Below are 18,879 nucleotides of genomic sequence, written 5' to 3'. Positions count from 1 at the left end.
TGACAGACAAACATAAAGGAAATAATCAATAAGAATACAATAATAATAGGGGACTTTCACACCCTACTTATTATATCAATGGACAGAGCATCCAGACAGAAAATCAACAAGGGAGAGAGAGGCAGAGAACCCTGGAGTTCTGGGATCGAGTTCCACATCGGGCTCTTGTGTGGAGCCTGCTTCTCCCAGCGCCTGTGTCTCTCTCTCTTGCTGTGCCTCTCATGAATAAATAAAATCTTTAAAAACAAACAAAAAAAAAAATTAAAAAGATTTTATTTTTAAGTGCTCTCTACACCCAACATGGGACTTGAATTCACAACCCCAAGATAAAGAGTTGCATATTCTACTGATTGAGCCAGCCAGGCGCCCATTTACAGTTTCACCAAAAATAATAAAATACCTAGAAGTAAACTTAACAAAGGAGGCGAAAAAGGTTGATACTCTGAAAACTATAAAACACTGATAAAAAAAAAATTAAAGACAAGATAATCAATGGAAAGATATGCCATTTAAAAAAAAAAAAAAAAAAAAGGGAGGGCAGCCCAAGTGGCTCAGTGGCTTAGTGCAGACTTCGGCCCAGGGCATGATCTTGGAGATGCAGGATCGAGTCCCATGTCAGCCTCCCTGCATGGAGCCTGCTTCTCCCTCTGCCTGTGTCTCTGCCTCTCTATGTCTCTCATGAATAGATAAATAAAATCTTAAAAAAAAAAAAAAAAAGGGCAGAAGACATTTCTTCAAAGAAGACATTTAAATAACCAACGGACACATGAAAAGATGCTTATCATCAAGGAAATACAAATCAAAACCACAATGAGGTATCACCTCACAGCCCACAGAATGGCTAAAATCAACAACACAAGAAACAAATGTTGGTGAGGATGTAGAAAAAAAACATTGGGTACTGTTGGGAGGAAAGCAAACTGGTGTAGCCAATTCTAGAAAATTGTATGGAGGTTCCTCAAAAAATTAAAAATAGAATTACCATATGATCCATTAATTCCACTACTGGGTATTTGTCCAAAGAATAGGAAAACAATAATTTGAAAAGGTATATGCACCCTATGTTTACTACAGCACTAGAGTTTACTTAGCTATCTACAATAGCCAGGATATGGAAGCAACCCATGTGTCCACTGAAAGAAGAATGGATAAAGAAGTGGTTATGAATAAACAATGGAGTATTGACCATAAAAAATGAAATATTGCTATTTACAACAACATGGATGGAAGATATAATGCTAAGTGAAATAAATCAGGAGAAAAACAAATACCATATGATTTCACTCATATGGGGAATTTAAAAAACGAACAAAGAAAAAGACCAACAGAAAAATGGACTCTTAATTATAGAGAACTGATGGTTACCAGAGAGGAGGTGGGTGGGGAAATGGGTGAAATAGGTGATGGGAATTAAGAGCACACTTATCATGAAGAGCATGGAGTAATGTAGGGAATTGTTGAATCACAATATTGTACACCTGAAACTAATATAACACTGTATATAGTATTATATACAATTATAGTTGGGGCTGGATCCCACAACTCTGAGATCATGACCTGAGCTGAAATCAAGAGTCAGACGCTTAAATGACTGAGCCACTCAGGTGCCCCTCTCCAGTCATATGTTGAAGAAAATAACATAAGACGGGGTAGACATCTATTCTAGAAACAAGCACTAATTACACAAAGTATGCTTTTCATCTTCTAAATTTTCAGGTTAATCTCTTAAATGTTACTTCTAAGAAATCCCTTCGAGATATGCTAGGTCTAACCACTCTTCATTCTGAGTAGCTATAGATATGTGTCCAAAGAATAGAAGGATGGAAATAATCAGGTTTTAAGTGCTGAAAACTTATTTCATAATGATAAAGTTTAAGACCATCATTCTTCAAGGTAGTTTGAGGATGCAGTGGTTGAGAGCATGGGTGCTAGACTGAGTGGGTCTGGGTACAAATCTCAGCTCCACCACTTACTAGCAACGTGAAGCCAAGCAACCTAATGCTTTGTGCCTTGAATTTTCCATCTTTATAAACAAGAATAATAAAATAGCCACGTCTATCAGTCTCAAAAAGACTGCACGGTACAGGAAGGACCACATTTGTGTAACCATCACTACTACCTTTCAGATCTTTGGCCCAATCCAAGCGAGTAGTTCAAGAAGCTAGAAGTAAGTTTGACAGTCTTTGTAAAAAAGATTCCTTTTGAATTAAGAGTTTTCGTGTTAGACATCAGACAAAAGCGTTGGTGTAAATTACCTCGGTCATTCTCAGGCTCTTGTGTTTCACTGTTCTCCTGTGTCCTCCCAGGGTTCCCCAAGGTAGGCTTGGGGGCTGACACACTTACTGATGCTGAGTGAGCTACCTGTGGAAAAGGGCCAGGTAAATGGGGGGGTGTAGGCTGTCTGGGGTGGTAAGGCACACCTGGTGGGCAAACTCGGGAAGAAAGTTGCTGCATGGCAATCATCTCTGGGCTGTCCATCATGGAGTCCCCTCCTTGTACCCCTCGCAGAGCCTGGGAGGGTGCTCCAAAAAGAGAACTTGGCGCTGGGGCCAGAGGTGGCTGTAACCGATGTCCACCAGATTTACAGGGTGGTCGCATATACCCTGAAGAAGCAACTCCATGAGGTAGAAAGCTTGATTGTTCAGTCCACTGGTTTGGGGGGAGAGGAGGTCTCATCACTCGGGAATCCATCATATGACCAAGAGTACGAGGCTGGTGAGAGGGTCCTGGCCCCATGGGGGGCTTCTCATCTGTGCCCAAGGTTCCTGGATTTGTAGCACCATGGTTCCCATTCCAGACAGCAGTGTGTACTCGATTCAGGTACTTGTATGATCGGTACATGTGACTGGGAGGAATTTCTGAGCTTTCAGTAAAGTCTGGGGGTCGGGTTGGAGCCCCACCATGCCTAGGAGGAATAAATCCTGACTGGAATTGAGTTGGGGGATAAATACTTCCATCCTGACTGGGGCCACCCATTTGCCTAAGCTGTAAGGATCCAGGATGTGATCCCATGTTAGTAAGGTGTGTCAGCCCCCCACACATTTGCTTCTCTTCTGGTGTCCCTAGCCTGGGTCCTCGGTGGTTGTTAATTCCAACTGGAGGCTGGCAACAAGAAAAGAAAAAAAAGCAGAGTTCAATAGACCCATAAAATAAGGCATATCTTATAATGTGTTTAATCTATAGTAATAAACTCTATAGAATGAAAGATGATGAATTAACTTTAACCTGGTAGGAGACTGTACTTCTGAAGTTTATCTGTGAAACCTTTTGCATTTGCATATTGTGAGTAGGCTACTTACCTGCATGGCAAAAGGCTGATGCTGCTGTATAGGTTCTCCAGGGTGTGGTTCTGGGACCCTAGAGGAGACATATAAATTGGCAGGATCTGATCCTCGAAGAGGGCCAAATGTTCCTGGTACTGCTGGCTTCTGGAGGGTGTTGAGTAAAGGCAAGGGGAGACAAAAACAAAAACAAAAACAATAAAAACCAACCAACCAACCAAAAACCCAAAGAAAAGGAAAAACACAGAAGACGTTACATAGAAAATAGGATGTTCCTACAGAATGCTAGCATATGGCCTTACCCAACACTGGAGCTAGTTCCAGGGCCCAAAGCAATCTCTTGCTGCAGGACAGAAAAACTGTGTTTCTTAATCTCTTTTTTATTATTGCCTCTTCCCCCAAATGCCTTTTTTTTTTAAAGATTTTATTTATTCATCAGAGAGAGAGAGAGAGAGAGAGAAAGAAAGAAAGGCAGAGACACACGCAGAGGGAGAAGCAAGTTCCATGCAGGGAGCCCGCCATGGGACTCGATCCCGGGTCTCCAGGATCACACCCTGGGAAACTGCTGAGCCACCCGGGCTGGCCCCCCAATGCCTTTTAAGCCAATTTTTCCCCAACTCCCTCCCAACATGAAATTTTAATGCTGCAGATATGCTGTGTATTTTATGTGCTGTATGAATTTCTGTGCTTTGTACATGAAAAGAGTTTTATAGATCCCAATTTTTGCCCATCTTGAGAGTGCATCAGATTGATTAAAAGAAATATTTAAAATTAGAGGAAGAATGAATAAAGAAAGGACAGAAGAGGGAAGAAGAAATCATTCATATATAGAAAAATTACTTTGGAAGATGAGCAATTAAAAAGGTTTCACTTTTCTTTGAATTATCAACTAGGAGAAACCACAACAGAATTTTAAGCTATTCCTTACCATCTGGTTTAAAAGGGGTGCCTGGTTGGGCATCCCACCATAATGTAGGGGACGAGAAAAGCCTCGGGCATTTGAAGTGCCCACCTCCCGAGGGAGTTGTGAGGAACTGCTGCTATGATTATCCCCAGAAGAAGCAGCTCTCCGTGCAGGTGGCAATGACTTTCCTCCATTCTCCACTGGCTGTTGCTTCTTGCTGGGCCCTTCCAAATCCCTGGAGCGGGTCCAGACATGGCTTCCACTGCTTCGCCCAGCCCGGCTACGTCTCTTCTCTCGCTTTTCATCCTCTCTGATCCAGAATTCTTCATCTGTGTCTCCGTCATCACCAGGAAAATGCTTCATCATTGCCCGATGGAAACACCTCTCTAAATTATCAGACATCTTGGTATATTCTATGGGAAGATACAAGGATTAACGTCCAGGTACAGGTCTTAGAGGACATAAAAGACATTTCTCTTACCAACAAACAATAATAAAGATGCTATTTGGGTAAATTCTTAAGCTTAATTCAACTTGAGTGACATTATGTTGTGTGGCTATGGACACAAGATGAAGACACTGTTTTTGTCTTAAGAGGCTCTAGGACTATTACCTTAAACCAACACATTTAATTCTTCAAGGCTAAATCGAAGAATTATTAAATACAGTCACTGAAGCTACTTGTTTTTTAAAATTTTTATTCATTCATTCATTCATTCATTATTTATGATAGTCAGAGAGAGAGAGAGAGAGAGAGAGAGAGTGAGAGAGAGAGAGAGAGAGGCAGGCAGAGACATAGGCAGAGGGAGAAGCAGGCTCCATGCACCGGGAGCCCGACGTGGGACTCGATCCCGGGTCTCCAGGATCGTGCCCTGGGCCAAAGGCAGGCGCTAAACTACTGCGCCACCCAGGGATCCCTATTTATTTATTTTTAAAAATTATTCATGAGACACACACAGAGAGAGGCAGAGACATAGGCAGGGGGAAAAGCAGGGTCCTTGCAAGGAGCCTGATGTGGGACTTGATCTCAGGACTGGGATCACACCCTGAGCCAAAGGCAGACCCTCAACCGCTGAGCCTCTCAGGCATCCCAGTTCTGTTTATTTTTAAAGACTTATTTATTTAAGAGGGAGAGTGAAATTAGGGGGAGGGGTGGTTAGGAAAGGGAGAGAGACAATCTTTTTTTTTTTTTTTTAATATTTTATTTATTCATGAGACACACACAGATAGAGAAAGAGGCAGAGAAACACAGGCAGAGGGAGAAGCGGGCTCCATGCAGGGATCCTGATGTGGGACTTGATCCTGGGTCTCCAGGATGAGGCCCTGGGCTGAAGGCAGCGCTAAACCACTGAGCCACCTGGGCTGCCTGGAGAGAGAGAATCTTAAACAGTCACTCTGCTGAACACATGGCCAACGTGGGGCTTGATCTCATGACTCTGAGATTATGACCTGAGGAGAAACCGAGAGCCAGATGCTTAACTGACTGAGTCACCCAGGTGTCCCAAATCTCCTTAGTTTTGAAGCTAAAGCATTTGACCTACCATAAATGACTCCAAGTTTCTATACTTGGAGCCATACATTCTTTGTTATTGGAAATCTACTCAGTGGACTTTTTTTTTTTTTTTAAATTTTTTATTTATTTATGATAGTCACAGAGAGAGAGAGAGAGAGAGAGAGAGAGAGAGGCAGAGACATAGGCAGAGGGGGAAGCAGGCTCCATGCACCGGGAGCCTGATGTGGGATTCGATCCTGGGTCTCCAGGATCGCGCCCTGGGCCAAAGGCAGGCGCCAAAGCGCTGCGCCACCCAGGGATCCCCTACTCAGTGGACTTTTGAAGAGGATTTAAGAATATAGGTTCAGGGCGATCCCTGGGTGGCTCACCAGTTTAGCGCCTGCCTTTGGCCCAGGGCGTGATCCTGGAGTCCGGGGATCAAGTCCCACACGTTGGGCTCCCTGCATGGAGTCTGCTTCTCCCTCTGCCTCTCTCTCTCTCTCTCTCTCTCTCTCTGTGTCTTTCATGAATAAATAAATAAAATCTTAAAAAAGAAAAAAAAATACAGGATCGGTCTTGGGGATCCCTGGGTGGCTCAGCGGTTTAGTGCCTGCCTTCAGCCCAGGGCATGATCCTGGAGTCCTGGGATAGAGTCCTGTATTGGGATCCCTGCGTGGAGCCTGCTTCCCTGTGTCTCTGCCTCTCTGTGTGTGTCTCCCATGAATAAATAAAATCTTAAAAGAAAAAAGAAGAATATATAGGGTCGATCTTGTCAACGGTTTAGTGGTCTGTGTTAAGGAAGCACAGTACAAACTAAACCCAGACTGGTCTCTAAGATAATGAAAAATAACCTGAGACCAGTTAGCTACAAGATACATTCTTTTGTCATATAGGATAGGAGTGGTTCAGGCATATACTGTGTAAGTGGTCAGAATGGCCAATCCCACGGCTTTAAATTACATTTTGTTTATAGTCCCAATGAAAGGTCTGAATCATTTCTAAAAGAGATGCACTTCTATTTTTGTGTATTTCTAAAAAAGAAGGTATTCTGTTCTTGACTGAAATGGTGTAATAAATGTATCCTCAGCAAACTCCTTCCCCACTTACCACTACTTTCTCCATTATATTTTCGACAATTTCTGAACATAGTCTTCATGTCATTCACAAATTCCTCCTTGGTACAGTATAAACCTCCATTCAGTTTCTTCTCCATGCTTGAAATATCCATGGGGACCTAAAATAGGACACACTAAATTACAACATGCTGGAGAAAAAACATCTCATAGTCCTTACGAGGCAAAGGAATTATGTCATAATGAGATGCTCAGGAGCCTGGCATATAATCCAGCAACCCTGATTCCAAGAGCAAAGGTAAACTTTTAAAAAAATTTTTTAAAATTTAAAAAAGATTTTATTTATTTATTCATGGGAGACACAGAGAGAGAGAGAGAGAGAGGCAGAGACACAGGCAGAGGGAGAAACACGCTCCATGTAGGGAGCCTGACGTGGGACTCGATCCCGAGGCTCCCAGGATCACACCCTGGGCTGAAGGTGGCACTAAACCGCTCAGCCACCTGGGCTGCCCGATTTTTAAAAAATTTTGCAATAGGTAAACGTAAAACAAAAAACACAACAAAAAAATCAAGAAAGAAACAAATACCACAGTAGGTATAACTGCAAAGGTAGCCTATACCTTAATAATCTGGTAATAGTTTGGGGCATACGATTCATCCACAGGTTCTAAAAAGGGCCAGGAATCCTTGTGAGCCTTTACCACATCTAGAACTGAAAGCCAAAGAGAGCTTAAATTAACACACTCACACAGGAGTACTTCAGTCAGAAATAGTAACAGTTGAGAATGAGAACTGACCTTTATACATGGCAGTGAAATCATCATCCAACTCAAAGCTGTGAATCACAAAATAAGAAATAGTAACATTGACCACCTTCTTTCCTGATCTCTTAATTCAGCACAGATACATAGCTAATTTATACCAAGGTTTGGATCAGTCAATAAACTGTTTTTAAGCTAAGTCTGTAACACTGATAATCTCTAGAAAATATTATGAAGGCGGAGGTTAGCAAGCCTAATAAGCACACAAAGGGAGTATCATAAAACACACACACACACACACACACACACACACACACACACACACACACAAAGGGAGTATCATATTTGTTATCTGTAAAATGATGGGGTGGACTTAGATGATCCACAACTTAATTTATGATTCTATAATGTTGGTTATTTAAGTGCACATTATTTCCTGGGTTTTATTTTAACCTAATGAATATTTTTATAATCTAAAGAATAATAATACAAAAAAGGCATACAGAAGAATGAGAAGCTCAGGAACACTGAATATTACCTATCACACAGGGTTGTTTTAAGAATTAAATAAGAAGACTGCTTAACACAATGCCAGAATGTTTCTGGTTGCTACGGTTAGTATCATCAAATACTCACATGTCTTTAGTCTTTTTTTCTTCTCTCATGGGGGAATTAGGGTCCAGATGGGAAAGTTCTGGGGGGAGCTCCTTCCCTTGGGCTAGCAGCCATGCCCTTTCTTCTCTGAGCTTTCTTCTCTTTGCTCGATCTGCAATGAACACAGCGCATTATGGTATGTGAGGTTAAGTGCTCTTTAGAGGATTAGACTAGATGTTTGTTAATCAATTTTGAGAGGAGAAACAAAGATCACTTATATCATAAAGTTATTTTTGTTTCTTTTGGTAATTAGGATGATTCTAGAGATCGAATGCACTATGAAAAGTATAAACATGTGGAACCCATTTTCTTTATGCATATTAAGCTCAAGGACTAGGGAGGGATGATGGTGGTAAGGCAGGTATTGGGATGGAGAGGGAGAGAAGAGCAAGGCTGAAGAAAAACAGAAGAAAAAGGAAAAATAGAAGACTGAATGATTAGCCTTCTTTGAATACTTGAGGTCTTTCCAATCTTCCTCTCAGAAAAGCAACATCCCGCTTCTAAGGACCAGACTCTCACTCAATCCAAACATATACAGGATGTTATATGCATCTAAGCAATCAAGGTTTTGCATTTACAAAGGCATCCTAGCGCACCAATTGTCTTTGCTCTTCAATCCACCCCCTCCACTGGCAGCTGGCCCCTACCAAGCCAGGGGCAGTAATAAATTTGGCTGGGAACAAGGGAAAGATGCCAGCTGGAATTGGCAAGGAGCTGTAAGACAGGGATGATTTTTTTTCTGGCTCACAGCCATAGCCATGAGAAACACACTTGGCATTCCACTACTAGTCTGATGAGACACCAAGTGCCAGCAGGAAACCGGAAGGTCAGGAGTAAAGAAAAGAGGCAGGGAGATAAAGAAGACTGTCAGACAGAAAGACATAAAAATGGAAGGGAAAAGCTAGGACACATCTTGTATTTTCTTCCTGGAGGGACAGACGTGGAGTCCATGAGTATGATATGACCCTGCTAAGTGTTTTCTCTGTCTAGTTCTATTTGACTTGTGCTTTTGTTCTTACATTATTCACTTATCTGTATCTGCTTTAGTCAAAGGCCCTTTGCTATCAATGACTGTAATACTGTTTTTTTTTTAAGTATGATTTCAAGATAAAAGAAAAGGGTAATTACTGAATATCAATGAACCTAAACAACTGGCAATCTTAACATTTTTGCTTTAGTAACTTTAATACAGTACTTCACAGTTTTAATAATCCACGTTCTAGTTGGCTGCATTTTTTTTGCATTTTATAAATAATAGTATAATGACAATTCTTTCGACATGCCTTCTTATGCACAAGTATGAGCTCTTTGGGATGCACATCTAGCAGTGGAATTGCCAGAGAACTGCTTTCCAAACAGGTACAGCTTTCTTTCAACAGCAATTTGAGTGATCTCACATTCACTTGGTATCAAAACAAGTATTTTTTTTTATTTTTTTTTAAATTTTTTTATTTATTTATGATAGTCACAGAGAGACAGAGAGAGAGGCAGAGACACAGGCAGAGGGAGAAGCAGGCTCCAGGCACCGGGAGCCCGACGTGGGATTTGATCCCGGGTCTCCAGGATCGCGCCCTGGGCCAAAGGCAGGCGCCAAAGCGCTGCGCCACCCAGGGATCCCTAAAACAAGTATTTATGCCAAACTGGTAAGTACTGATAAGGAATTGTGATGTTTTCATTTGCATTTTCCTGACTGGAGTGATAATGAACATATTTTCATGTTACTGACGGTTTGGTGTCCTCTTGTGTGAATGTCCTGCTTACATAGTTGGCCCGTTTCCTTTGGGTTGCTGCATTTCTAATGGATTTACAGAAGTGCTGTAAATAATCTGGAAAATTAGTGTTTGTTAATTATGTGTTAAAATTCTACTTTGACTCCTCTTTCCATTTTGCTTACAGTGTTTATGTCATATATGTTAAGTTTTAAACAATTGTAGTCAAACATCAATCTCCCTTCCTTTGTAGTTTACGCCTTTTGTACTTAATACATTTTTTTTTTTAAAGATTTTATTTATTTATTCATGAGAGACACAGAGAGAGAGGCAGGCAGAGACATAGGCAGAGGGAGAACCAGGCTCCATGCAGGGAGCCTGATGTCGGACTTGATCCTAGGTCTCCTGGATCACGCCCTGGGCTGAAGGCCACCCAGGCGTCCCTACTTAATACATTCTCAGTGTAGAGTCTGCTCAAGATTCTATGGTTCTCTCCATCTGCCTCCCCCGACTCCATTGCACTCACGCACTTTCTCGCTCCCTAAAATAAATAAAAATCCTAAAAAAACCCCAAAAATCTATTAGCCCCTCCCCCTTTTTACCTTTTTCCCAAGAATTCAGGAAAAGTTTATTGTTATAACTATTTTATAGCCTGTAAAAATTCTCTCCACATTTTCCCTAGGATAACTATCATTTGTGAGCTTGCTGGGTGCTAGGGACTACTTGTTTTTTATTTAATCCTTCTAACAAGGTCTGCACAGTCCTACCTGATGTGACAGACCCCTGGTTACCTCTATGAACTCACTTCCTGCCCATTTTCCCCTTGCTTTGCATTGGTGCATATTGGCCTTTCTCCCACATGTTCTCTCCTCAGTACCTGTGCGCCTGCTATTTCCTCTGACTGTGATGCCCTTCCCCCATCAGATGTTCCATATGGCACTTTAATTCACTTCACTTCTCTAAATGTCACATATTCAAAGAAGGCTATCTTGACAAGTTTTTTTTTTTTTAAATTGTTTTTAAGATTTGTTTGACAGAGAGAGAGAGAGACAGAGGCATGCGCACAAACGGGGAGTGGCAGGCAGAGGGAGAGTGGAAAAGCAGGCTCCCCTCCAAGTAGGGAGCAGGGAGCCAGATGTGGGGCTGGATCCAAGGACCACCAGCCAAGTGACTGACTGAGACACCCAGGTGCCCCCTGAGAGGTTTATTTAAATGCCATCTACATCACATCATTTTTTATCTCTAAACCTATTTTATTTTTCTTTAGATCTTTCACCACCATCTATGATTCTACAATATTCATTTATTCTGTCATCCCACCATTGGAAGTAAACCCCATGAAAGGATTAACTTCTTTTGTTTAATATCTATATTCCTAGAACAACACCTGGCGCAGAATGGATGCTCAAAAATACCTGCTGACTTAAAGAAAAATCTAACACAGGTATTATTAATCTTATAGGTACAGAAACTAAGCCATAAAAATAAGTTTTGAACCTGTCTGTAAAAAACAGTAAGGTGAGACTAGTGTAGCAAATGAAAACATCACTGAAAATTACAGAATCTCCTCAAAATCTATAAAGAAATAAAAGCCATAGTTACTGTCTTGAGGAATTTAAATCTACCATTGGAAATCGAAGCATTTTAGAAGTAGGATATACTACATATACTACATATCGTCCCATAGGCTAGATTTGCAGATTATTTTTTTTAAAGATTTTATTTATTCATGGGGGACACAGAGAGGCAGAGACATACGCAGAGGGAGAAGGAAGCTCTGTGCAAGGAGCCTGACGTGGGACTCGATCCCAGGACCACGACCTGAGCCAAAAGCTCAACCACTGAGCTACCCAGGTGCCCTTAGATTTGCAGATTAAATGCACTAAGGGTTTTATAATGAATAAGTGATCACAGTAGGAATGGGAGGGGAAAAAGCACATAATAAGGCCAGACTCCTTTAAATTTATAGCCAAAATTTATTTAAATACTGAAACACTACATTAAAAAGCCAAATCCTGGTTAAGTGGATTTAAAAAAAAATTAAATTCAGCAAATTTACTTGAAAGAAATCTGTATTCAACTAACCCAAATGATCTTTGACCATAGGATTTATCAGGTTCAGCTTATAAATATAACTGCTATCTCATACATATAGGAACTATTATCGTCTTTTGTAATAACTGGAAATCAAAGAAAAATCTCATTATACCAAGACCAAAACTTAGATCCAAGTCTGAGAAAAGGATCTGTCCTAATAAAATCAATTTGTACAATGCCATACTTGAAATCTCTAACACTTTTCTTTAGCTTATTTCAATTATGCTTAAAATGATTTCTATGAAACTTGTCATTAATACCCTAATATTTTTTTCTATTTTACATGAAGGATGATGTACATCGAGGCGGGCAAGTGGTAAAGCTGAAAGGAACACCAAACATAACCAATACAAATGCTGCAGAAGGAATGCACATGCAATGAGATCAGATCCAGATGAATAAACAAGAGTACAATTAAGATATTTAATAGAAACTGCCAGAAGCAGCACAGACAAGGATAGAACCTGGTCTGGTTTGGTTTTGGCCAGAGGAGGGAGGGCTGTTACCCCCACTACACGTGCTGCACAGAAGCCACATACCTTCCACTGCCTTGACTTTTTCCTCCAGTTCTCGCTTCCTCTCCTCCTTTAACATCTGCTCCTGCTCCTTCTTCTGCACTGCCAGAAGAATCTGACGTTCTTCTTCCTCCTCTTTGCGCTTCTGCTTTTCTATTCTGGTAAGCACAGGGGTCTCCTGCAAAAAGCCAAGTAAGTGTACAGAGTCAATACACAGTAACGTAAGAGCAGTTTTTTTGCCCTAAGATTCAATTTTTACTAATTTCAACTATTCAATAAATAACATTAGATAGGCAGGGGATTTATATCATAACCACAATTACATTTATTCTACAGATGATTTTATCATCTGTAGAATGACCATAAGGAGGTACAAAACTAACATTAAAAGATAATGGCAAATTGAAGTAAGGTAAAAAGTTTTGGTCCAAATGGTTTACATAATTTGTAGTCTTTGGGAGATAATCCTGTGAATATGTTGGACCAGAGAAGAGAAACTGCGGCCCTCCAGAGAAAAGAAACTGTGGAACTTCAGAGACACTATTCTTACAAATTTAATATTTGATACAAGTGACATCTTAGAAAGTACTCTCATCTAAACAATTTAAAAAGGATGAAAGAAAAAAAATAAAAAATAAAAATAAAAAGGATGAAAGAACATAGGGTCACAGTTTCAATGCACAGGACTTTGAAACCCTTAACATTTATATGTTACAAAGAAGATAAATGAATAAAATTGGGAGTTTGGTGGTAGGGGCCATCATTTTGCCTTAAGATACAGAAAAGAGAAAGGCAGTTGCACAGAAATTCATAAAATTACTCAAACTGGCTAACACTTTCCCTTTTTAAAAAAATTTTCCGTTGTTTTTATTTTTTATTTTACTTTATTATTTTTTAAAGATTTTATTTATTCATGAGAGACACAGAGAGAGACGCAGAGACGCAGGCAGAGGGAGAAGCAGGCTCCACGCAAGAACCCCGACGTGGGACTCGATCCTGGGTCTCCAGGATCACGACCAGGGCTGAAGGCAGCACTAAACCGCTGAGCCACCGGGGCTGCCCCAATTTTCCCTTGTTTTTAACACAAACAACATTAACATCAAGATTTCAGTTGGGGGGATCCCTGGGTGGCTCAGTGGTTTGGCGCCTGCCTTTGGTCCAGGGCGCGATCCCGGAGTCCCGGGATCGAGTCCCATGTTGGGCTCCTGGCATGGAGCTCACTTCTCCCTCTGCCTGTGTCTCTGCCTCTCTCTCCTTTCTCTATGACTGTCATGAATAAATAATTAAAAAAAAAAAATTAAAAAAAAAAAGATTTCAGTTGGTCACTGGGAAAGTGATTGCCTAAGAAATCTAATAAAGGATAAAGGAAAATAGGACCATTACCATAATAATCCACTAGTTTATACTCTGCATATTTTCCAATGTAACTATTTTTTTTAAAAGAAATATTTATTTTCATTAGAGACACAGAAAAAGAGAGGCAGAGACAGAGAGGGAGAAGCAGGCTCCAAGCAGGGATCTGGATGTGGGACTCAATCCAGGGACTCCAGGATCACCCCTGCATCACGCCCTGGGCCGAAAGGCAGGTGCTCAACCGCTGAGCCACCCAGGCGTTCCCTCCAATATAACTAGTTCTGAGCCATTCTGTAGTGAAGACTGTGCTGAAATTGCTTTATTTTCCTTTCTTCCCTGGACTTTTGTGCTGATGTGAAAGCTAGAACTTTTATTTTTTATTTTATTTTTTTAATGATTTTATTTATTTATTCGAGAGAGAGAGAGAGAGAACGGCAGAGAGAGAGAGAGAGAGAGAGAGAGAGAGAGAGAGGGAGGGAGGGAGAGGGGCAGAGACAGGCAGAGGGAGAAGCAGGCTCCATGCAGGGAGCCTGACGTGGGACTCCCAGGTCTCCCAGGATTACATCCTGGGCTGAAGGTGGCGCTAAACCGCTGAGCCACCGAGGCTGCCCAAAAGCTAGAACTTTTAAAAATTGTTATTGAAAAGGTATTAACTGTTGCCTGCATAGAGAACATGTGTAAGTTGCAGAGACAGAAAAATAAATCTGGTATCAACAAAGGGAGAATTCACGATACCCTAACAGTAAAGATAACATTAATTATCCCATTTTAGATAAACCTTAATCAGGAATGTGAAACTTTTCTTCACACAGCTTTTTGGAAGGAAGGAAGAAGATCTAAGAATCTGTCATAGTGGTAAATTTTCAAAAGTTTTACACCGTGGAAATTACAGAAGTAGTCTTAAAAAGGAGAGAAGAGACAGACACAGACTGACAAGTAACAAGTCATGTGTAAGTCTTCACTAAACACTCAATCTGGTCCTGGAAACCAAGTTAAGGTTCTCATTGGATTCAGGATTTGGAAGTGGTCTTGCCTTGATAGTAGACCTTCCCAAAGTCACTTGACCTTTTGAATTCTATGAGGCTGAGTTTATTATTTTTTAATATTTTATTTATTTCTTCATGAGAGACATAGGGAGAGAGGCAGAGACATAGGCAGAAGGAGAAGCAGGCTCCCTGAGGAGCTGGATGTGGGACTTGATCCCAGGACCCCAGGATCATGCCCTTAGCCAAAGGCAGATGCTCAACCACTGAGTGACCCAGGCACCCCAAGCCTGAGTTTATTTATTTATTTTCCCATCTCCAAGCCTGAGTTTAAAAGAGTTGGTTACTATAAAGTTAAAATCTGAAATAAGAAAGGAGATGAAAATTTAAAAAAACAATCCTCAAACATTCAAATATAAGACGCAAAAGCCATTATCATACAGCAGACACTATAAAACTAAAGAAAGTTCCTAAAACCTTTATCCTATAACCAGAGCAGGCAGTTTAGATATGCTAGATATTGTTTCTGAAATGGGGAGGCGATATATACATATATTAAGGAAAACTCTTCTGAAGAAATGTGTCTCTAGCTATTGCCTCCTAACTGCTAGGTAAGCACCTTCTCTATTACACAAGCACCCTTCACCCACAGGTCCTTCATTATTCCAACTTTTTGGTGACAACTTTACCCAGCTCAGAAGTTATGATGGAGCTACATAACAAGCCAAAGCCAACAAAACAAACTGCCTTTGCCCCTTTCTATTGTACAATGACGAAGCAGATACCCCCAACAATTCATAGAATGGGGGAGGGGAGGAGGTAGAGGAGACTAAGCCTGGTCAAAGGAATTATTTCATCCCAGTAAAACTGTAGTCCCTCTACATATATGTCAGATTTAACAGAGAGAAAACACAGGTATATGGGCCAGAAGTTATTTACATATACATAGTAATATATGTCAATTCTGCCCCTCATTCCAAAGGAAAGCAGGTGAGAACATGTGAAATATTCTTCCTTCAACCAGTACAAGGAGATATTAAATGGAATCAGCATTTTAATAAGGACTAAAGAAATTCAAGCTAATGACTTATGAATGGAAGTATTAAGTAACCAGAGTCATCTGTAAATAAACATGGGAGATGTTTCATGTTCAAAGTCAATGGAAGGGAGGAAAAGGAATAAAATAGATAATTAAATCTTAAGAACATTATATAATTATTTTTGCAAGAAATATGACAATTTATTATTCTTAATATGTAAATACGTCTTACAAATCAACTAACAACAGGGGCACCTGAGTCAGTTAAGTATCCAACTAGATTTCACCTTAGGTCATGATCTCAGAGTTGTGAGATTGAGTCCTGCATTGGGCTCCAAGCTGGGTGTGGATCCTGTTTGGGATTCTCCCTTTCCCTCTGTCCACCCCCCACAATTGCCACTCTGTCTCAAAAAAAGCCCAACACAGATTAACAATAGCCTCCCCCAAAACAGATTTAACATGATTACAAAATTCAAAGATAAAAATCACATCAATGATCAAACAGAAAAGTAAATTAGCCTTTTCATTTACAAAATAGTGAAAGATACAAGTGATACATTTATAAAGATATGGTAAAGTGAGCTATCAATCTGTTGTGGCACAGGTCTTCTGGAGGACAATTTGTATATGTATATATATTAAGAACCCTCAACAGAGTAATTACCTTTCTATGACTTTATTGTAAAAGTAAGATAGGCAGGCAAAGATTATTTCTCTAAATTTGAGTCAACATTATTTAAAATGGTGAAAACTTGTAAATATGCTAAATGTTTAATAATAGGTGAAATTACAGTCATCACTGTAAAATCAACAGAAGTAGTTCTTTTTCTAAAAAAAGATTTACCTATTTTTAGAAAGGGAGAGGGAGAGAGTGTGTGAGTGTGTGCATGAGTGGGAGGAGTAGATAGAGAGGGAGAGAGAATCTCAAATAGACTCCGCACTGAGCACTGAGTCTGCTCAACTCCCAGTCCAGCTGGAGTATGAGATCATAACCCAAACCAAAATCAAGAGCTGCATGCTCAAACCACTGAGCCAACGTGACCCAATAGAAGTTCTAGTTCTGAGGAATTTTTAATGAAATATGAGTATGTTCACAAGGTTAAATAAAAAAACACAGGTGACAATATAATATTCAGTGAACTACTGTTTTGTAAGAAGTGCATAGAGAAAGGGCCTGAAGCAAACAGGTAAAAGTGCAGGAGTGAGGATTTGGGAATTGTGAGATTACTATGCCTTCCACAGTATTTAATATAGTCCTCCAAGTTTTCTACAAGAACATGTAAATTCTTTTGGACTTGTAGAACAACTCCTTCCCAGGTAAACTGGGGAAATGAACTAGTATGACCTATTCTAAAATGAGCTGGTATTTAACTCTTTCCTCCCTCTGCTATGCGTTCCCTGTTAAAAAGTCTAAGGATTACATAGATGTAAAAAACTGTTAAATCAGGGCCCCATATCATTTAAAAATAAGTAAAACTCTTCATATAGCTTTTTGCTAAAACTCCAAGTGAAATTCATATAAAATTAACATTTTGAAGTGTATTAACTCAGTGGCATTTAGTACATCCACAATGTTGTGGATGCACCACCTACACTAGGTTGCAAAACATTTTTAGCACCCCAAAAGAAAACACTGAACCCATTAACCAGCCGGTCTTTATTCCCTACTCCTCTACCTCTTGGCAATCACCAACCTGCTCTTTGTGGATTTACTTGCTCTGGATATTTCACAGAAATGGAGTCAAACAGTATGTAGCCACTTAAGTTGCTTTTTTCCCCAATATGTTAATTTTTATGCTAAGCACGTAAGATAGGATGATTAACTTAAATTTGTAGCATCTTAAAAAAACTTAACAATAGCAAAAAACTAATCTGATTCAAAAAATGGGCAGAGGACCTGAATAGACATTTTTCCAAAGACACACAGATGGCCAACAGGTACATGAAATGGTGCTCAACATTTCTAATCGTCAAGGAAATGGAAATCAAAACCACAGTGAGATGATATTGCTTCACACCTGTAAGACTGGCTATCATTAAAAAGACAAGAAATAACAAGTGCTGGCAAGGATGTGGACAAAAGGAAAGCTTCATGCATTGTTGGTGGGAATGTAAATTGATGCGTGGTTCTCTTTCATCATGTGTTATAATTTCAGTGGTTCTTATCTGATGTGAATTCTCAACAATTATTATTTTATATAAATTGCATCATACACATCTGAAAAAAATCCATATTTTTGGATCCATTTTTGGATCCATTGCACACCAAGAATGAATCTGCTTTAAAAGTTATTGTTCTCATTTTCAGAAGTACCTTACTCAAGTCAGTGTTAACGGAAGTACTACTAAAAGATAGGATACATTGCCTGGAGACACTCTTGGTAGGGTTTTAAACTTTAATAGTTTAAAGAACAAATACAACCAAATGAACAAAAAACAAAAACTGAACAGTTAAAAAATTTTTACACTGTTTGACACTGCAATTCTTTTTTCCTTTAAAAGGAAACTGAGTGGTATTTAAATCCTTTATAGGTATGAAAGAGGCCTGCTAGAATCAAGGAGGGATTTTAAAGAGAAGCTAATTAGAAACACTACTTTGAAATCCTCTAAAGTATTATAAATAGAATATGGTTGAAGCTGTGCTCAAGACTTTCCTTCCGTGCTCCATTCTCACCCAGGGCAGGTTACCAGACACCCTGGCACCCTTGCCAACTTTAGTAGCACACTTGAGACTATACCACCACAAAGAGCTCCTTAGCAACAGCAATGTCCAGAGTCTCCCGACAAAAATAACCAATGCAGTCCTAATTCCAAAGTTCAGAAAGACTACCTCCCTTCGCTAATATTTTCCCCAGGAGTCACAATTAAAAGACTTTTTGAGGCAAAAAGATCAGACTCCTGGGTGACCAATATAGATAGATACAATGCCTATAAAGTCTTTAATGGCCTAAAGATTTTCTGCTGCTTAAACAGAAGCAGAAAACTCATGGCACATCCAAGTTTTCTCCAGGATAATTG

At 40.0% G+C, this 18,879-nt stretch overlaps 1 protein-coding gene across 3 annotated transcripts in view; it reads right to left on the bottom strand.

Moving 5' to 3' along the window:
* The window catches only part of CECR2 (CECR2 histone acetyl-lysine reader), a 172,977-nt gene that overhangs the window by 12,699 nt on the left and 141,399 nt on the right, over positions 1-18,879 (bottom strand). For all 3 annotated transcript variants that reach the window (XM_072766373.1, XM_072766371.1, XM_072766372.1), the window contains 8 exons: positions 12,511-12,664; positions 8,148-8,277; positions 7,548-7,585; positions 7,371-7,462; positions 6,785-6,911; positions 4,210-4,598; positions 3,300-3,428; positions 2,256-3,102 (listed from right to left, as the gene is read on the bottom strand). In XM_072766373.1, the coding sequence (XP_072622474.1) occupies positions 2,256-3,102; positions 3,300-3,428; positions 4,210-4,598; positions 6,785-6,911; positions 7,371-7,462; positions 7,548-7,585; positions 8,148-8,277; positions 12,511-12,664 (1,906 nt within the window). The remainder of the gene's footprint in view (positions 1-2,255; positions 3,103-3,299; positions 3,429-4,209; positions 4,599-6,784; positions 6,912-7,370; positions 7,463-7,547; positions 7,586-8,147; positions 8,278-12,510; positions 12,665-18,879) is intronic.

Source organism: Vulpes vulpes, chromosome 8, assembly GCF_048418805.1.
Source record: "Vulpes vulpes isolate BD-2025 chromosome 8, VulVul3, whole genome shotgun sequence".
Taxonomy (NCBI): Eukaryota; Metazoa; Chordata; class Mammalia; order Carnivora; family Canidae; genus Vulpes; species Vulpes vulpes.
The sequence above is the reverse complement of the archived record's forward strand: the minus strand, read 5'-3'. Positions and strand labels throughout refer to the sequence as shown.